The 21102-nt window shown below is 39.3% G+C and overlaps 1 protein-coding gene across 2 annotated transcripts in view; it reads right to left on the bottom strand.

Annotated features, from left to right (window-relative positions):
• Positions 1-2686, bottom strand: part of LOC128867451 (lutropin-choriogonadotropic hormone receptor) — a 77011-nt gene extending 74325 nt beyond the window's left edge. For both annotated transcript variants that reach the window (XM_054108656.1, XM_054108663.1), the window contains exon 1: positions 1982-2686. In XM_054108656.1, coding sequence (XP_053964631.1) covers positions 1982-2452 — 471 coding nt within the window. In that variant the 5' untranslated portion in view covers positions 2453-2686. The remainder of the gene's footprint in view (positions 1-1981) is intronic.
• Positions 2687-21102: the final 18416 nt, after the last annotated feature.

Below are 21102 nucleotides of genomic sequence, written 5' to 3'. Positions count from 1 at the left end.
CAACAGTAAAGGGGTGTCCGCAAGGAGGAGTTCTTTCTCCACTGCTATGGTCCCTACTAGTTGATGACTTGGTGCAGCACCTAAACAATAAGGGATTTATAACCATTGGTTATGCAGATGACATATCTGTTATAATAAAAGGCAACCATGAAAGGACACTAACAGACTTAATGCAAAATGCCTTGAGCGCAACATGGGAATGGTGTAAAAAGGAGGGGCTGTCGATCAACCCTAACAAAACCACAATAATCCCCTTCACAAGAAAAGGAAAGTTAGAGTTTCCTGCATTGAAACTAAATGAAACAGTGATAGAACTAAAGGAAGAGGTCAAATATCTAGGTTTAACTTTAGTTAAAAAACTCACTTGGGAATCACATATAATTAATATAACAAAAAAAGCCACGAAATCCTTGTGGACAACCAAACAATTACTAGGGAGATCCTGGGGCCTCAGCCCTAGTATGGCCCTCTGGATATACACCCAAATGGTTGGACCAATCATACTATGGTGGAGCAAATCTATCCAACAAACAGCGATATCCAAACTGGGAAAAGTACAAAGGCTTGCTTGCCTATGCATCACAGGGGCTATGAGAACTACCCCAACAGCTGCCATGGAAGCACTCCTTAATCTCCCACCACTTCATATAGCAATCCAAGAGGAAGCAGCTACGCAAGCACTCATGCTACACATGAAAGAAAATTTCAAATTGGGCAACCTCACCGGTCACCTAAATATCCTAAATAAAATCAAAAACACCATAAGCATGGCTCAAGTTTCAGACCACATTGACCCAACCACAGTTACCTTTCCTGAGAGGATCGAGTGGAAAACAAACCTGAAATGGATGAATGATGATTCACAAAAATGGTACACTGATGGATCAAAAACACCTTATGGTGTAAGAGCAGGTGTAGTGGGGCCCCGAATCCACAAATCATACACTCTCACCAGGGGCACCACTATCTTCCAAGCGGAGCTATACGCAATAATGGAAGCAGTAAACATCATGCAACGTAGAAACCACAAGAGAGTAAAGATTAAAATACTCTCGGACAGCCAATCAGTTCTAAAAGCTTTAGATAGCTATACATACAACTCAAAAACCCTCTTAAAATGCCACAAGGCACTCAATAATCTGGCATCCAAAAACAATGTGTCATTAATTTGGGTACCGGGACATGAGGGATATGACGGCAACGAAAAGGCAGACTTTCAAGCCAAAAAAGGGGCAGATGAAAACTTCATCGGACCTAGTCCTATGTTCGGATTCAACAAAAACAACCTAAAACAAAAAGTAAAATACTGGGCCAAAACTCTATTAAATCAGCATTGGAACAATGTAGAGGGTCTTAGACACTCTAAAAAGTTCTTAAGTTTCAACGCTAAAAGAGCCAACATGGCCCTCACGTTAAACAAAAAGAGCATTCGCACTCTCACAGGCGCCCTCACGGGTCACTTCACCTGCAACAAACACTTACATAAATTAGGCATAACTAACACCAGCACCTGCAGATTCTGCTGCGAAGATGAGGAGTCTATAGAACATCTCATTATCGAATGTCCGGGGTTGACGCATAGAAGGAAAAGGTTTTTAAACAAGTTCATGCTTACAGATGAAGACCTTCAATCACTCCCTCAGAAGGAGCTGGTACAATTCATAAACATACTTAACAGTCAATAGACAGCATAGGGTGCACAATAGATCAATATGGTCGCAGTGCTAAAAGGCCACACCTTAACCCTTTACAACCATTAACCATTAAGCGCCAAAAAACAAAAAAACTTACCTATATCAAATACAATAAAATTATCGAAGTAGGCTTTTATATATGGAAAAGAAAGCAGATATACCAAGTGAGCTATTTAGAAGGTCGCTCGGTGGGAGATAAAGGATTTCGAGTAGGGCTGTTGATTCGTATGTTAGTGTATCTAGATAACTTTTTTTATTTGTTTGGGTAGCAGTTCTATTTTACTCACTTGATTTGTTGCATTCCAACAGCAACATTGCCAGCCTGTGTGCATAGCCGGCGCTGGTCTGAAGCCTTGCACGTCCATATCGGAACGATTTTGTAGCTGCAACTGGTGTTGTGTCCACAGATCACTAACTGTGGTGCTCATGTTTGCATTGGTAGTAGCGCTGCTGTTACCACTATTAGAGCTATTGGCTGCAGGTAATAAAAGCTTTGGTGCAGTGCCGGTTAGCGCCCCATCAAAGCCGTATCGAATGTCATAGCAATTACTCAGCTTAACGCTGTGCTCCACGACGTGCCGCCTGTGTTCACCGTGACAGCAACAACAGCAGTAACACAAAAGCAACCACAATACCGGAAATAATCGGAATAATGGATAGATGCGCAATTGCAAAAATAACTTAAAGAATCGTCGTCGGCGACGCCAACTAACATTCGACATTTGCACACCGGGGCTGTGCTGGCAGGTGCGTCTCATTGTGCTGATGTAACTTTCTTTAAAATCATTTTATTTACGTGAGTGCTTGTCGGCGTTGTCTGTGCTTGTGCTATAATTTCTAATTCACTTTTGTTGGTGTAAAAGATAATGCCTTTTGCAAATTATAGCTGTGACACTTACACCTCTTTTTATTGATTTTGTCTTTATGCTTTTATAGTTTATTACAGTTAAGCCGCATCGCTTCCCCGGGAGTCACATCTTGGTAAGAAATTATTCAGCAGAACTCATGGAGCAGAACAGCACTACAGTTGGAGATGGTTTTGTTCATAGTTTGCCAAAGAAAGAGGCACGTAGATCTGAAAACCGTAAAACATAAGCAATAATTATTATTGAAGTAAGGTAAGTTAGTTTATTTCTAAAATTTTATAATTATATGAAAGTTTTAAGTTAATATTTATAACATTATAGATATTTGTACTCTTCTTCTTTTTCCTAATTGGCGCGATAACCGCTTAAACGACTTGGAAACACCAAGTGAAGCCAAGTTCTTGTCTGATCTGATCTGATCTTTCCAACGCAGCTGACTTCCTCTGTCTCTGCCAGTACCCGCTGGTACCGCATGGAATACTTTCAGCGCCGGAGCCTTTGTATTCATTCAGACGACATGGCGCAGCCAACGAAATCGCTGTACTTTATTCGCTGCGCTATGTCTATTTCGTCGTAAAGCTCATACAGCTCATTGTTTCATCGCCTGCGATACTCGCCGTCGCCAAGTTGCAAAGGTTCAAAAATCGTCCCCCGAATATATCTCTCAAATACTGAAAGGGATACATCATTGGATAATGCCATCGTCCAAGCTTCTACCTTCTACGGACAGACATGATGGACCCTTATAAAGTCTTATTTTTGTCCCATTTTGGCCAAATTCTTTTTGTTGCATTGCTGTCAGACTATCAACCCATCTCGTGTTGGCTGAAGTGGCAATGCTACTTGCACGACGCAAGGAGACAAGTGGTGGTGGCCTCTCTCACTAATTTGTCTGCTTTACAATTTCCTGGTATGTCACTATGCTCTGGAAGCCATATTAAATGGATGCGGAAATATTCTGCCCACTCGTTAAGAGACGCCCGGCATGTGCGAGCCTTGATGGAATTAGGGACAACCCCACCAAGAGATTTAATCGCCGCTTGGCGATCAGACTAAATTTAGACTTTCAAAGCCAGTCACATTTATGCCTAACCAGACCTCATTAATGGCTAGAATATCAGCCTAAAATACGCTACAGTGATTAGGAAGACGAGCCGAAACTCTTACTTTTGGCTTCTTACAGTAAACACCAAAGCCATCTTAATCGTCCAGCTTTGAGCCTTCAGTAAAGAACAGTAGGCAATTTTTGCGAGCAAGTATATTGTCACCTCACTCACACTAGCTGAAATTCTAAATAACCTATGAAAGTATAGTTCACTCAAACTATAGTCAACAAGTTTGTTGGACCCAGACCGAGTGTTAAGACCGAGTATCCAACACCTAAATCGATCCATTGATTAGTTACGGCAAGCCGAGCAGCAGTATTTCCTGCATTCTGTTCACCAACTAAATCTAAGGGAGCTAAGAAGAAAAGAGTATTAAGAGCATCAGAGGCTGCGGTTCTAAGAGCGCCGCTGATACCAATTAGCGCCATACGTTGAACACTCGCAAGCCTGTTTTTAATCGTAGTCTTACTGAGAGTCGCCCACCAGACTATAATCCCGTAAAGGAGGATAGGTCTGATAACAATTCTATTCAGCATGACAGGAAACTCTAAAAGAGATTTCGCAAAGCAACAAAAGCTGCCTTGTATAAATGCGGTCTAACTCAATAAATACTACCGAAAGCTTTGTTGAACATTTTATTCATAACTGGAGATAATTAAAGAACATGGAAAGAAAGGGGAAAAATAAGCGTTTCTGAGAGAAAAATAATTATAAAAATGTGGAAAGATGGAAAAAGTTTCCGAAATATTGAAAAATCTATTGGGAGAACATATTCCTCTATTCAGCGAGTTGTAACAAGTTTTCGGCAAACTGGAATTTTTACATCTAAGCCCAGGTCAGGGCGTCCGAAAAAATTATCAACCCGGGAAGAGCGTTCTATAATCAACTTGGCAAATATTAACCCCCGGATTACATCCTCAAAATTAGTTGAAAACATAAATCAAACATTTAAAAAAACTATTTGCGCTGAAACTGCCAGAAAAGTTCTACGTCAAGCTGGATACCATGGTAGAGTCGCCCGAAGAAAGCCTTTCATTTCTCTTGTGAACAGACGTAAACGCATTCAGTTTGCTAATGAGTACATAATTATGCCTCCCGAGTTCTGGAAAAAAGTAATATTTTCAGACGAAAGTAAATTGGAATAAAAGGCCGTCAAATTGTTTGGTGAAAACCTGGAACTGCATTTGAAAAGCAAAATCTTGTTGGCACGGTTAAGCACGGAGGTGGCGGGGTTATGGTTTGGGGCTGCATGGCGGCAAATGGGGTGGGTCAGTTAGAATTTATTGATTCGACGATGGATAAATGGGGATACTTGAACATACTAAAACGGAATTTAAAGCAAAGTGCAGAAAATCTCGGCTTATCAAGAACATTTTGGTTTCAACAAGATAACGACCCGAAGCACACAGCCGAGATCGTTAAGCTTTGGCTCTTGTACAACGCCCCAAAACAGCTTAAAACACCGCCACAGTCCCCAGATCTTAACCCCATCAAGCATCTGTTGGAAAAAAGAATTCGTCAGCAAGTGATTACTGGTAAAGAGGTTTTGCGGAGTGTCATGCAGGCAGAATGGAGGAAGATAATAGCAGAGGAAACAGAGAAACTAGTAAGTTCACTGCCAAATAGGCTGAGTGAAGTCCTGAAGCAACGAGGATATCCAACTAAATATAATATTAGATTTAATTTTTTCATATAGCATATCATGTTTTTGTATTCGACTTTAAGACTGAACGCGGACTTTATGTTCGATTTATTTACTTGTTACAGCCATTATTCACCGTTATCTAAAAACTTATGTGAGGAATCTTGAAACTTATTTTTGTTTTTGAAACTTAAACATATAATAAACATATAAATATATACAAATTTATAAAAATTATAAAATCAGGTTGTGTGTTTCATTCAGTAAAAAGTTATTGTGGGGTGAACGCGGACTTTGTGGGGCATGTGTATGTAGTTTTTCGCAGCTCTTTTCCAGTGCTGCCAAGATATTTTTATTTATGCCAGTTGCTTCATTTATTCGCCACTCAATAATGTGTGGAAGTACCGGAAAAGCTAACGCCGCTGTAGAGCTGAGCGCGACGGAAAGTCACAAATTTATTCATGTTACTTCGTGGCCATCTGAACAACTCCTGATTGGACGAGTGTGTGGAGACCCATGAAATAAGTGGGCGAATTTGTGCTGCGAATCTCCGGTGATAAGGCAGCCGAATTTGCTCTTCCAATTTTACTTCGGATGGCGAAACCTAATAATCTATCATCCTTGACTCCACCTCTAAGATTCATTAAAAGGAAATTTGTGAGAAAAAATCTTCTTGACCTTATTTACCCGAAATATTTTAAATATTGTATTTTGTGAATCATGTGAGTGTAAAAATGTATACAATTAGAGCGCGTGTTTTGAAACACATTTCTTTTAGTGAGAAAATAGACCGAAATCCATGCAATGTAGTTACACACAAACACTAAATGTACAAAAATTTCCATTCCATTATAGTTTATTTTTCTCTAATTGCTCGCACTTTTTTTTTGTTTTTTTTTATGCTGATAACATTTATTCGAAAAGATCATATTCTAAATTTAGATATTAATATTATATTAAATGTTTAAATATTAATTTGTGAATTAGCCATGAGGCACACCTACATGCATACCTCTCACACAGACGTATAACGGTGCAGGCGGCATTGTGCCTTAATCAGTAACAGCTTTTTTCTATTTACCGTCGTCACATGTCTAAAATTAAACAATATTTACACCAATTAGCATACGACCGCTGAAACCACAAAAAAAAACGAGAAAAATTTCAGGAACATTCTATGTATGTATGTATGTATGTAAACACAGCCTTTGTTTATAGGGAACATATTCCAATCATACGAATAACAAGATTAACTAAAAGTTCATAGAAAATTCTCGAGTAAATTGGCAAATATTGCCATTGTTTGCTTTGTAAAACGGAAGCATAATTTCAGGAATTCTATCTCAGCAGAGGCCATAAATACTATGCTTTTCTTCAAAAGAGTCAATAAATAATTGCTTTTTTGCACCAATATATTTTCCGTCAATAAAAGAAATTAGGGCAGGTTAGGTTAGTCAGGTTGCTTATTTAAGACAAGACACTCGGTCGCCAGAAGGTCTATTGTGACACCTGCACGTGATTTCTATCCCCTAAGTAAGTTGCTTAAACCACTTAGATCTTTTTAAGCAGGTCACTAGTCCTCCCAGTGAGACATTTTATAAATTTTCCAGGTCTTCAAAGAAATAATCACCAAGATATTTGCCACGGCTCCTTTCAAATCCAAGACATTCAGTGAGGAGGTGTTGTACCGACACAATTTATTCTTCATCTCCACAGCTCCTGCAGAAGTCATTGTGAGCTATACTAGGGTAAGGCCATTGTAGGCTAGAGTGCCAATAGTGCAGTGACCCGTTATAGCACCTGTGAGGGCGCTGGTAGTTAATCTGTCGAATTCAAGCACACATTTTGTCCGTTTACGATTCAGTTTTGGTCAGAGCCCTTTGGAGACGCTGCAGTTAGTAGTCAGAGACTTCTTTCTATTGGTTTCCGGGGTTACGCTCAAGTCAATTGCAGTGTACAATTCTTTTAGAGAAATATTACTTACGTCCTCTACCACTCGCCGAACATCAAGCTCAAAGCCTTTCCTTGCACACTCATCCGCTCTTTCATTTTTCTCCACTCCACAGTGGCCGAGGGCCCAATGAAGTGTGGTGTTGTGTTGTTGGATAGTGGCCTTCTGCATACTTTCACACATCTTGAATTGATGCGCGTTGAGGTCAGTGTCTTGATCGCTGCTTGACTGTACACAAAAATGGTAAAGTTTGCTGGAGGTAATTTCATTAGACTTATCGTTTTTGCAGCTTTGCCTATAGCGTGGATCTTAGCTTGGAAGACGCTACACCAGTTTGGGAGTCTAAATAGTAATTTAAGTATAAGTGTTCGAGTACACTCCTGATCCAGTGACATTGCGCATCTTTGAGGCGTCAGTATAAATTTGGTGACCATTATCGTCTGTTAAGACTCTGGTATTTCAATCCTTTCTGTCGGGTATTCGTATTTTTCTTGTATAGTCTTTGTTCAGATCTATTTTGGAAACCAGATAGCCGGTTTTCGATGCGTCTTGCAAGTATTCCACAGATAGTAGAACTGATGCGTGACCGTGCGTGTTTTCTTTTGGCATGCATGCTGCTTTAATCCTGAAAGCAGATTTGGCCGCTATCACTTTAACATATATACCATTGGGTGGAATATGTAGAATCACTTCCAATGCCGCCTGAGGCATCGATCGGAGCGCACCTGTTATTCCTACACAAACTAATCGTTGAACTTGCACGAGATTCTTTAGGTAAGATTGGGTCTGCACCGGCTCCCACCGCACGAAAGCACCATACGAGGTGTGTTCAAAAAGTATCGCGAATTTTGAATTTTCGCAGGTTACGTATATTCGAATTTCGATTTTTTTGTGGCGATATGTTGGCACTCATGTCTCTCACTCATGCCCACAAGTTCGGCCATTTTAAATGTTCAGTTAATTGTTGACAGCTGCTTTGCTTGCACGTGTTTCGGCTCGTCGTCGATTTTTACCTATTCAAAAAGATGGATCAAAGAACCTGTAGCAAATTTTTTGTAAAAACCGAAACTAAGGGATCGGATGCATTTCGAATGTTGACTCAGTGCGGTGTCAGACGGAGAAGCTATGATACTTTGGACCAAAGCAACGTTTATCGGTGGTACAAAATGTTCTCAGAAGGCCGAGAAGATGTGAACGACGAAAAGCGTGCCGGACGCCCGAGCACTTTAACAACAGACGAAAAAATTGATGAAGCGAAGAAAATGGTATTGGCCAATCGTCGATTCACCGTTAGAGAAGTTACTGAGGACCTAGACATATCGATTGGCTCGTGCCATTCGATTTTTTTCAATGATTTGGGCATGAGACGGGTACCCGCAAAATTCGGACCAAAACTGCTCAATTTCGACCAAAAGCAGCATCGCATGAACATTGCTAATTTCGAGATGCTGGACTCTGTCCGCGACTACCCAAATTTGCTCCAGAGGGTCATAACTGGTGACGAATCGTGGGTTTATGGTTATGACGGGGAAACCAAAGCTCAATCATCTCAATGGAAGCTGCCGTACGAAACAAGACCGAAAAAAGCGCGCCAAGTTCGGTCGAATGTAAAAATTTTGGCTCTTGCATCACGATAACGTCCCTGCTCACACATCGTTGCTTGTGTGCGACTTTTTGGCCAAAAACAATACCCTAATGATGCCTGAAGAGACCCATGAAAGGACGACGCTACGCTACGATTGACGCGATAAGGTCGGCATCGAAGGAGGAGCTGAACAAGATAAAAAAAATATTTTTTGAAGTGCTTCGAAGATTGGAAAAAAAGTTGGCACAAGTGGGGGATTATTTTGAAGGGGACAAAATTGATATTAATGAATAAATATATAATTTTTGAAAAAACACAAAATTCGTGATACTTTTTGAACCCACCTCGTAAGTCAAAATGGGTTTGATGGTCGTACTGTATGCCCAGTGGTTGATATACAGTTTCACGGTTCATAAAGAGGGCATTAAAAGTTTTTCTCATGCTTTCCTCGGTGTTCCCTTAAGAGAAGTTAAAAGTAGTTAAAATTTTGCTTTTATTTTTTAAGTGAAGTCAATATAATTTTTTAGTATAAAGTATAAAATTGGGCTTACACCCTTTGCTTGGCGTTTGGTCCAGCTCCTCTTCTTATTTGTGGTGTGCGTCTTGATATTTTCCACAAATGGAGGCAGCTATAGGTTTAAGCCTGTTCCAAACAGCAAATGATTTTTCATGAGAAGTTTTTTCATGCCAGAAATACACTCGAAGCCAGAAATACACTTTGGCCAACAAGCATCGAATTGCCTAATATTCTTCACAGGGTTGATACCGACCACCCAAACCCATACTCTTCAGGCACAGTCATATTCTTATTAAAGAAGGTACAGCCTAGAGAAATAGAATTCTATGAACTTAAAACCTGGCTCCCAGATATAGTTTACTGATGGGTCGAAATTAGAAGGTGGTAGAACAGGGGTGGGAATCAATTGGCTTAAATTTAAAAATCAATTCCAAGGGGTTTTTATTCAACAATCTTCCAGCTAAAAAATACACGCCATCGAAATATATGTGAGGGAATGTCTTCGTAAGAAAATGAAAGGTGATAAATATTTTAAACAACTTTTCTGTTTTTTGAGCTGTAGGTTATTTTCCAGTAAGAACTCTGAAGGTAGTGCGCCATTGCCATTTGCTTTGAAACAACATAATTATACACTTAAACTTTTTACCTCAAACTTTTTTCACCAGCTCTTTTCGCTGGAAGCAATTGGCATTCTGCTGCAATGCTTGCAAGTTTTCATCGAGTTTTCTGTATTTGGATTTGTTGTAATTATTTTAAGTGCCTTTTGCTATACATCTTGCCTTATTCTTACCGTTTTATTTACAAATTTTTATGATATTTAATAATTTTTAATTTCTCACTAAACTTGGCAGCGCCATCACTTGAACAATTATACATACGTAATCTTTGTAAGCTGTGACTCAAAGCCAAAATGATACAGCAATCACTTACGGCAATATTAAGTTAAAATTTTGCAAACATACTCGTATTCCCCCCAACAATTTAAGAGCAGCTAATTTCCATGGACGCACAGCCCTCAACCCGCAACAAGCCGTTTGTTGGTACCAAAAACCGTACTGCCAGTTTGAAGTTTGCAAGAGGCCATATACATAAGTAAGGATTATAACTTCAGGAGTATCATAATTTTTGCTGACGAAAGCAAGTTTAATCTTTTCAGATTAGACGGTAAAAGTTTTGTTTGGAGAAAACCACATGCAAAGTTGCAACCACAAAATCTGCGCAGCACAGCCAAACACCGAGAAGGACATTTAGTGGTATGGGGATGCATATCACTTGAAGGAACCTTTCACATTCACTTTTATTGAAAGTAATAGGGATGTGCACAGAAATATTTGAGTATTTTAAAGGCCGCCGTAACCGAACGGATTGACGCGTGACTGCCGTTCGAAAGTGGCAAGGTTCTAAACTAAGAGCATAAAACACCAAATGATGCAGACAGTGGTAAACCTCCGAGTGTTTTTCTGCCATCAAAAACTTCTCATGAAAAACCATATGCTGTTCAGAGGCGGCTTAAAACTGTAAGTTTCTCCATTTGGGGAAAACTATCAAGACGAGGAAGAGCTCGGCTAAGCACCTTATATCAATAAAGGGTGCAGCATAAGCGCCAATTATACATACCATATATAAAGAAAAATTAGTTATTAGTATAACGACTCGAGGCATAAGGCGGCGATTGTACAGAATTAACTCATGGGAATCGCCCCTCCAAACACCAGGGCAATCGACAGATTTGAATATTTATGAAAACCTGTGGTCTGTTATAGATGAAGAGATTCAAAAACATGAAATTTGAAACAAAACCTGAATTCAAACACCCCACAAAAATGGAGTAAAAGTGGACTGTACAAAGATTTCTTCTTAATACATCACGAATCGGATGCAAAGAGGCTGTTACTGGCAAAAGGAGTTATCTAAGTGAGGAGTTAGCTCTGGCAACGCAGTCGATATGAGAACACCACCTCGTACAAAAGTGCCAAAATTGTGCCAAGGGCTTGGAATATCAAAACTGCCAACTTTTTTTTATTACTGTATAGGAAAGACTGCAAAATACTGGTTAGAGTGATGATGGGACACTGTCTCACCCCACATTACACAACCAAAATTCGATTAGTCCACACTTTGAAACCAATCGGTACTTAAAAGCGGGACTACCCATACAAAATTGCTCTCTCGAAATTCAAGACTATAAAACAATCTTCGACTATACGAGAATTTTTTCGATACAACCCTGTATTTTCTTTGTTATCGATAAATATGATTACGAACTTAAGGAGAAAGATCAAAGTAAAACCTAAATAAAATAGACGCCGGCAAATAAAAGAGGTTTGTAATAATGCGATTGCATTATACCTCTTTGGGTGGAAAACCACAACCAGCGATTGTTCGTGAGCTCGAGCACCTTAAAGTAAATGAAGTTTACATGGCGGCCGCCGTAGCCGAAAGGGTTGGTGCGTGACTACCATTCGGAATTCACAGAGAGGAGGAGCTCGGCCAAACACCCAAAAAGGGTGTACGCGCCAATTATATATATACATATATTACTCGTTACAAGGGTACTGGTAGCATCGCGAAATGTCATCGAGGTGGTCATGAAAAGAATGCAACGTCACGTGAAATGATTCGAAGAAGCGACTTGAGCGACATCTCCGACGAAGTGCCAATCAAATGGCGAAAAAACTGAAAATATCTGACCTTATCTTCCGCCGCATGCTGAAATTTATCTCATAGTCAAATCTTACAAGAGCCAAAAGGCGCATGATCTCACACCAAAGCAGCGACAAATCATATTTGAGAGAACAAAGGAGTTGCTTCGCTTGGCCGAAAGCGGTCAATTTCCTAACATTATGTTTTCTGACGAGAACATTTTTTAAATTGAGCAAAAGGGTTTATTTGACCGACCGTTCATGCGAGAATGGGAGTCATCGATTGGCCGCCAGGAGGTAGCACCCGCCACAAGTAAAGGTTTGCGCTGCTGTAACCGCATATGAGCGCTCTCCAATCGTTTTCATCGAACCTGACGTCAAGGCAAATGCGAAATATTATCGAGAAAGTATTCTTGAGGTTGCTTTGAAGCCATTGGCAGACATGGACGTTTCAATAGGACTCGGCACCGTCGTACAAAGCTCGAGTGAACCAACAATGGCTAAAAAACAACGTTCCGAACTTCATAACGTCCACACAACGGCTCTCAAACTCACCAGACGCGAATTCGATGGATCATTTTCTTTGTTCCATTTTGGATTATTCTCTTTGGGGAATTTCTTTAGGTCCGAACTAAAAGATCCACAGGTCTCGAGGCGCTGAAAAAAGCCATTGTCCGCGAGTGAGCCAAACTGCCTGCAAGTCACATTCGAGCTGCTTACGATTCGTTTCTGGACCGTCTCAAGGCCATAGTCAAGGCAAAAAGTGGTCATATCGAACAAAAGTAAGTAGATTTCTAACTTTGCATTATTTTCACGCATTTTTTTTTAATTTGCCAAACTAATGTCGGACCCTGTAATTATACATGCATATTACATAAAAAAACGTATGTCCATAGACGCCTTGGCCTCTTATTGCTTATTATAAAATGTAATATCGAACTTCGCACGCTTATTGCTGCCATAATTTTTTGCAACCTCAGTAGACGTCGTTTACGGATTTCCTCAAATTGTCTAATACCAGCAGCAAATTGCACAACTAAATTTATTATTGTTTGTCTTTGCCTCTTCTTCATATCGTTAATAATTCTTACCCAAATCAAAAACCCTAAAATATTCCATCAAACCAATTTCTGTGACGAAAAAACTTTCAAAACAGTATTGGCAGCTGATTGTCAACTTTGCGCTAATCTGCCATATGTGAACGGGTAGATTAATTTTTGTGGATTTGTTGCTAATCACTGCATACGAGTATGTGAACGTACTTTAAGTTTTAGTCGCGGCTAATGCACAGAAGACGCACAAAAAGAATAGCAAAACATTCGCCGCCACTGTGTCTAGCCGTATTGAGCCTATTTGGCGATTTAAGGCTTTTTACCACACGCATTACCAATAGTTCTTGTGGTAAGTACTTACATGGGCTCAATCGTCACCAGCCGTACTAGAGGGATATTGCTGTATGTGGCTATGTATGTATGTGCATACAAATGCAGAAACCATTCTTCTTCTTCTTAATTGGCGCGATAACCGCTTACGAGATTTTGGCCGAGCTTAACAAAGCGCACCAGTCGTTTCTTTCTCGTGCTAACCGGCGCCAATTGGACACACCAAGTGAAGCCAAGTCCCTCTTCACCTGATCTTTCCAACGCAGAGGAGGCCTTCCTCTTCCTCTGCTACCACCAGCTGGTACCGCATCGAATACTTTCAAAGCCGGAGCGTTTGTATCCATTCGGACGACATGACCCAGCCAACGAAGCCGCTGGATCTTTATTCGCTGCGCTATGTCTATGTCGCCGTAAAGCTCATACAGCTCATCGTTCCATCGCCTGCAGAAACCATTACCATTGGTATTTTTGACCTCGCCTTCATTCGATGTCAACTTAAATGAAAATTTCCTATCGATGCCTATAAATTTGTACCTCCTTCCTCACAGTCCAAAGATTATTCAATAGGCATGCAAATAAGTCAAAATGAAACCAATTAGAGTATATTTTTCTGGAAGAGAGTTTTTACACCTTAATATAGTTTATAACTAATTAATTAATCAGAGAAATAAAAATTACATACACATACAAGTGGCAACCTCAGTTGGAGTCAATAGTTGAGTTCAAGGTTTTATTCACCTTATTTTTATTTACTTCTGACGTCAACTATTTTTTTCGTGCCATTCTGTATCGCACTGAGTAAATCCGATTAAGTTAAATAAAGCATTCCTATTACATACTAATATTTGAGCCCCACAGGCAGCATAGTTTTTCCAAAGGTGCTAAAATACCAAAAAAAATGGAAACTATAAAACTTTACATATACATATAAATGTGTATATATACAGCGGCTCAAACACATACTCAGCGTAGAACTTTAAAATAGATTAATTTTATTTGGAAAAAAAAGAGGTTGCCTGTAAAGTAGGTTTACTGACGATAGTTTAACGTGACAACGTCATAAGAAAATATTAAAATGGTTGCAATTTTCAAAACAAAATTTTAATTTTATTTGTTTGATAGATATTTTGTATGGATATAGAGGAGGAGGTAAAAGGAATTGAAATGGAATAGGTCAAGTTACATTTACAAAAACGTGAAAAATTACGAAACATTTATCAAATTCATGAAAGATATCTTCAATTTCGATTGTGCATCAGACGTTAATAAGTCAACAACACTAAGAGGCACCATCATCGATTTGCCTTTTTCAAGACACTTTACACTCGAAACACTCCCTTTCATTTCCTACCTTTTCTATCATCCTCCTATTCTCAACAGAGAAATGGTTCATTACCATGCACACAGGAAGAAGGCATATGCAAATACAAATGTGTGAATTTATATATAAATGCGCATATACATACATATACATACATATACAATATATGCTCACTCAAGTAGGACAGAGCCAGATGTCGAACGTTGCCGAACGCGGGGGCCGATTGTGCTCTTTGTCGTTCGTTCCGCGCTCTCGCTTGCAGTTCAAGCACATTAGCTCACATTTGCTTGCATACGGAATAGATTCGTATATTTGATATGTCCATATGATTTGTATGCATCTTTACATATAGATTTGTTCTTTTTGAAAATTGCGCGAAATTGTATATGTATATGCATGTTTATATATATTACATATATTAGTATACAACATATCTTATAAGGTATGTGGTAAATATTATTACCATACATTTTTTCCTTCATATATAATAAAAAAATTAATAATTATAACATTAAAACAACAGGTATTATTAACAAACTTGGTTTTATTTAAAATTCTTCAAGTAAATCAAATTAATAATAATCAATAAGAAGGCATATGCCAATACAAATACGTGAATTTATATATGTACATTTGCGCATATACATACATATATACGCTCACTTAAGTAGGAGAGAGCAAGATGTCGAACGTTGCCGTTCGTTTGCTTTGTTTGCTTTGTCGTTCGTTCCGCGCTTTCGCTTGCAGTTCATTCAATGCAATGAGCAAGGTAACGGCAATGAGCAAGGTAACGACATATGAGCAAGGTAACACTAATGAGCAAGGTAACGACACATTTTTTCGTGCGTGCAGCCTGTTAAATCGAATTATAAGACGTTATCACGTCAAAAATTTATATTTTTCATTTATTTCTGCGATCTACTCAATTTAATCGCATGTAAAAAATTGGATTTATTTTCAAAAATTTTGTATTAGGAAATAAAAATAAATGAATTCGCAAAAACTAATTAGAATCGTCCATAAAATTTTATAAAAAGCGATATAGTTTTTAGTTTGCTGAAAGTTTTGTAGTGAGAAACAGAATTCTTACTCGATGGCTTCGTCAGGAAATCGGGCTACTAAAGAGGAACGCGAGCTGTTTGTTAAAATGCATGAAGAGGGAATAACTTTTAGAGAAATCGGCAATTTCATTAACAGAATTCATTCCAGAATGCCTAGGAATCATTCTACAGGAATCATTGCATTCTAATTACAAGATGCAAAATTGGCTCTACCATTTTAAGTAACAGATGATTCGGCTAAGGGAAAAAATTCAATGATCGCGAAGAACGCATGATTTTAAACGAAATTAAAAAAATTCACTTTGTTACAAACGCAGAACCTAATAAAATGTTTCGAGAAAAAGTTAATGAAGTGGTTTCTAATGAAACAGTTTGAAATGCGTTGAAAAAATATAAGTTCAGGGGCGAATTGCAAAGAAGCGCTTTATCTGGCTGTCTGAATTTGAGGAGGGACAAATTTTATGATAGCATGGAGAGATGGGGATCTTAAAATGCGAGAAATCGCTACAAAATTAAAAATAAGCATAGCTGCGGCTTTGTACTATTGTCATTTGAAATACTCGTAAAAGTACCAGGAATGATAGAATACACGATCGCGCCCTCCGAATTCGCACACATACTTTCTTCCCACGGCGTCTACCGCATAAAAACGCAAAGAAACTGCATTTGGAGGCTTTATATTACAGGGTCCGGCACTCGAAGTGTAACCAATTAAAAAGTCCACAAATTTAGTTTCGAAAATTATTCAATTCAAAGTAAAAAATGTGTGAAAATAATAGAAAATTAAGAATCAATTTTCTTTTGTTCGATATGACCACCTTTTGCCTCGACTATGGCCAATCGCAAGATGCCCGAATATAACTTGCAGGTATCACGACCCACTCGCTTTTTGGATATTTTAGTTCGGTCCTTGCTCTCCAATATGCCCCAAAGAGAATAATCCGTCGGATTCGAGTCTGGTGAATTTGAGAGCCATTGTTTGGCGGTTATGAAGATCGTAACGTTGTTTTTTAACCATCCATGGTTCACTCCAGCTTTGTGAGAAGGTGACGAGTCCGGTTGAAACATCCGTGGTCTGCCACCGAAATGTTTGTCTGCGCTCGACTTCAAAGCAACCTCCAGAATACTTTCCCGATAATATTTTGCACCTACCTTGACGCCAGGCTCAATAAAAATGATTGGAGAGCGCCAATTTGCGGTTACAGCGGCCCAAACCGTCACCGGGTGGTGCCTCCTGGTGGCCAATCGATGACTTAAATTCTCGTACGAACGGTCGGTCAAATAAACCCTTTCGTTATGGCAATTAGCGAATTGTTCAATTTGAAAAATTTTCTCGTCAGAAAACACAATGTTCGGAAATTTACCAATCGGCCAAGCTAAGTAACTCCTTCGCACTCTCAAGTCTGACTTGTTGCTGCTTTGATGAGAAATCATGCGCCTTTTGGATCTTGTAAGGTTTGACTTTGAAATCGTTTTTTAGTATGCGGCGGAAGATAAGGTCAGATATTTTCAGTCCGCTCAAGTCGCTTCTTCACTTTTCGAACCATTTCACGTGACGTTGCAGTCTTTTGATGACCACCTCCATGACGTTTCGCGATGGTACCAGTATTATTGCAACGATAAACAAAAACTTTATTTACTTTGAGGTGCTTGCGCTCACAAACAATCGCTGGTTGTGATTTTTCCAGACAAATTTAATACAATCACACTATTAAATTTGAAATCCATTACTATTTTCTTTTTTCGCGTTTACTCCGCGCGCTTGTAAACAATACTGTGGGCTGTCATTTAGCCGTCTAACAGACGGCCGATGCCCGTGCATCTTCGAGTGCCGGACCCTCTAATTTGTGCTGTAACAATTTAAGCCGCGGCACTTCATCTGCTGAACGGGACTGCAAAGTCCCTTGTGCAATAAATTTGGCAAGCGGATTCTAGTCTAGAATATCTAAAACGAATACCTAAGTATAAATTAACCACACGACATAAACAGTGCAGATTGAAATTTGCAGAGAAGTGCGAATTTTGGGAAGATGAATAGGAAAGAGTAATTTTTTTCGACGAAAAGAAATTCAAACTGAACGGACCAGATGGTTCCCAAATGTATTGGCATAATAAGCGGAAGAAAAAGAAGGAGAGAATGGCTCGTAATTTTGCAGTTTCGAGTTCTGTCATGGTTTGGGCAGCCATTAATGTCAAAGGCAAAACACCTATAATTAGTATTTGTTCCATAACCACAAAAATGAGCAGCGCCAAGTATATCGAACTTCTAGACAAAGTAGTTATTACTTTTTTTGACGATAATTTCGATGAAGAGTGGATTTTCCAGCATGACAATGCAGCCGTTCACGCTTCCGAAGCAACAAAAGAGTTTTTAGCAGCGAGAAAAATAGGAATTTTAGAAAGGCTGCCTGCAGCACTGATCTTAACCTAATCGAAAATTTATGGGCAATAATTTTTCAAATGGTTTTCAAAAATAGAAAACAGTTTGATAGCGCTAAAAGCCTCACAAGTGCGATAATTGTCCTAGAGTCAAAAATTTATCAAAAATATTATAAAAAACTTAATCAAATGGATGCCCCGACAACTTCAACAAGTTATAATCAAAGGAGGATCCAACCCGAATTACTAAGTTGCAAATTATAAACTAACCCGATGAACTATGGTTAAGTCCACACTTCGGAACTATACAGGCTGCAAAGAAGTGTATGTTTATGCATTACGGGTGCCATGAGTTCAATCTAGGCGATGTCCTAAATGCTATGCTTGGATCTTTAGATTCAGCAGAAAGCAGTAAAATCAATGTGTAGGCTTCACAAATATGGTTTCTGGCACGAAAGCGAAACTTCGGGATGCAGAGAAATCTTTAAAATGCTATCTGAACAGTATACATTGTTTTTGACACCTAAGACCGACCTTATGTCCATAATATCATTTGAAATGACATTTGAAGTCAAATTCCGTGAGCAATAGAGTAATCCAGAGTACATTCAAAGAGATTTGACGGCTATTTTCTTAACCGATGGGTCCAAGGATGAAATAGGTTCGGGAGCCGGATGGTTCATAAACGATAGTAATAAGTATCATTACGCTATGAAGGGAATGGCAACTGTTTTTCAAACGGAAAGTTTTGCCATTCTGAAAGTAACAGAATGGATAATTAACAGTCAGGCTGCACTAAAGGCTCTGGAGAGTGCAAAGCAAACTTCAAAGATTGTCCAAAAAAGTAAGAAGAAGCTTAATTCTGTCACAAGACAAAATAAGCTTGTATCATACTTATATGGGTTCTAGGACACTGCGTTGTTCAAGGGAAAGGCAAACAAGTTGCCGATGAAATGGCCAACTGTGGGTCAGCGGTTCCACCACAGGGACCAGAGTCAATAATCAGAATCAGTTCTGAAGGAATCAAGCTTTGTGAGAAGCCCGAATAGAAAACTGCTGGACTTTCTTCTAAAATTTGGAAGAAAAGATGTTCGGTTTATGGTTAGTGTTATTACAGGGCACAATCCATGGGGTCAACATATGACCACCATTGGAATCAATGAGGACTCGATTCGCCTGTCTTGCTTAGAGGAGGCGGATAACACTGAGCATTTTCTCTGCGAGTGTCCCGCATTTGCTGGAGCAAGGCGGCGAATTTTAGGTTCCGATGTCACGAGAACGAGTAAAATTCGTTCTCTCAAGCTGGAGGATATTCTTAAATTTACCAAAGAATGTGGAAAACTCTCACAGGACTAACTATCTCTATCTCTGTCTCTATTCTTTCGTCTCTCTTTCTCTGATACTTTTCTCCTTTCCTCCTTGACTATCTACCCTCTTTCCAGAGCTCTAATTACAATGGGCTTTTTAGCCTGAGTGTTTACCTGAGTTACCATATCTCTCGGTGCTTCTTGGCTCGACCTCCCAAATTTCAAATATTCAACTCCAAGAATTCTATTCGTTAATTTTAATTACGAGTATAGTGTCCTAGGACTTATACTTTTTTGTTCTGCAGATTTTACTTTTCTTAATATTGGGTATGGGAATAAGTTTCCGCCCTCGTGAAAGAGGTGTCGCTGCTGATACTATTTTTGTGTTCGCTCTAATAATATACTAGTGATTTAAAGGTGTATATGTGAGGTCTCGATACCAGTAATTGACGCATGTAGAACTCTTGATGGTATGTCTAAAAAGTTGAATGTTGACAGATAAACCATCGGTCAACGTTTGTGAACGATGGGAATGGCCCAGAAAGCAGGTAACTGGGTGTCACATCAATTGAAGGAGAGGGATATCGAGAGACGTTCGGTGACGTGTGAGATGCTGCTTGAACGGCAGAAAAGAAAAGGTTTTCTACATCGCATCGTCACTGGCGAAATGGATGAAAAATGGATTTATTATGATAACCCTAAGTGTCGAAAATGGTGAAGCCTGCCAGATGACTAGTTCCATGGGCAGCGAAATAAAATATTCATGCTTCAACGGTTAAGTTGTGCATCTGGTGGGATCAGAAGGGTGTCACCTATTATGAACTCATTGAACCATCTGAAACCATCACCGGCGATCGTTACCGACTGCAGTTTGAATCGAGCTCTCGAAGAAAAGCGACCGAAATTGAACGGTAGACATGACGAACTGATTTTGCTGCATACAACGCGGGGCCACACGTTGCTAAATCAGTCTAGAAATATTTAAAGGGATTGAATTTGGAATGTGATTGAGCCGAGACTGCGCGATAAGCGGCCGTAATACGCGGAGAGGCATGAAAAAGTGATTCTACAGCATGACAACGCTCCGCCTTACGTTACCAAACCCGTTAAAACCTACCTGAAAACACTGAAATGGGAAATCCTACCCCACCCGCCATATTCTCCAGATATCGCGCCGACCAATTATCACCTGTTCCGATCGATGGCACATAGTCTAGCTGACTAGCAGTTCCGTTCATATGAAGGCATAAAAAATGGCTTGACCCGTCGATAGCCTCACAAGATGATCAATTTTACCGCGACGGTATACGAGATCTACCAGAAAGATGGGAAAAAGTAGTAGCCAACGATGGGCAATACTTTCAATGATTCACTTGCAACCATTTTTTCAGAATAAAGTTTCAGTTTCAAAAAAACAGCGAGCACTTAGCTGCGCACCTAATAATTAATTTAAGTTTCGTGAAATGTGTGCTTATTTCTAAATATTTTTAAAACATTTATCATTAAAAGTTTAAATATTAAATCTTATAATTTTTTCGTCTGATTTATACTTTTTTTCGAAATTTAATTAATTTACAGTTCCGAAACTCATTTTTAATATTGAACAGTGAGTGTGCACGATTAAGCGTTAGAGTTACTGTGCATGCACA

Source organism: Anastrepha ludens, chromosome 2 (genome assembly GCF_028408465.1).
Source record: "Anastrepha ludens isolate Willacy chromosome 2, idAnaLude1.1, whole genome shotgun sequence".
Taxonomy (NCBI): domain Eukaryota; kingdom Metazoa; phylum Arthropoda; class Insecta; order Diptera; family Tephritidae; genus Anastrepha; species Anastrepha ludens.
This window is presented reverse-complemented; position numbering and strand designations above follow the sequence as displayed.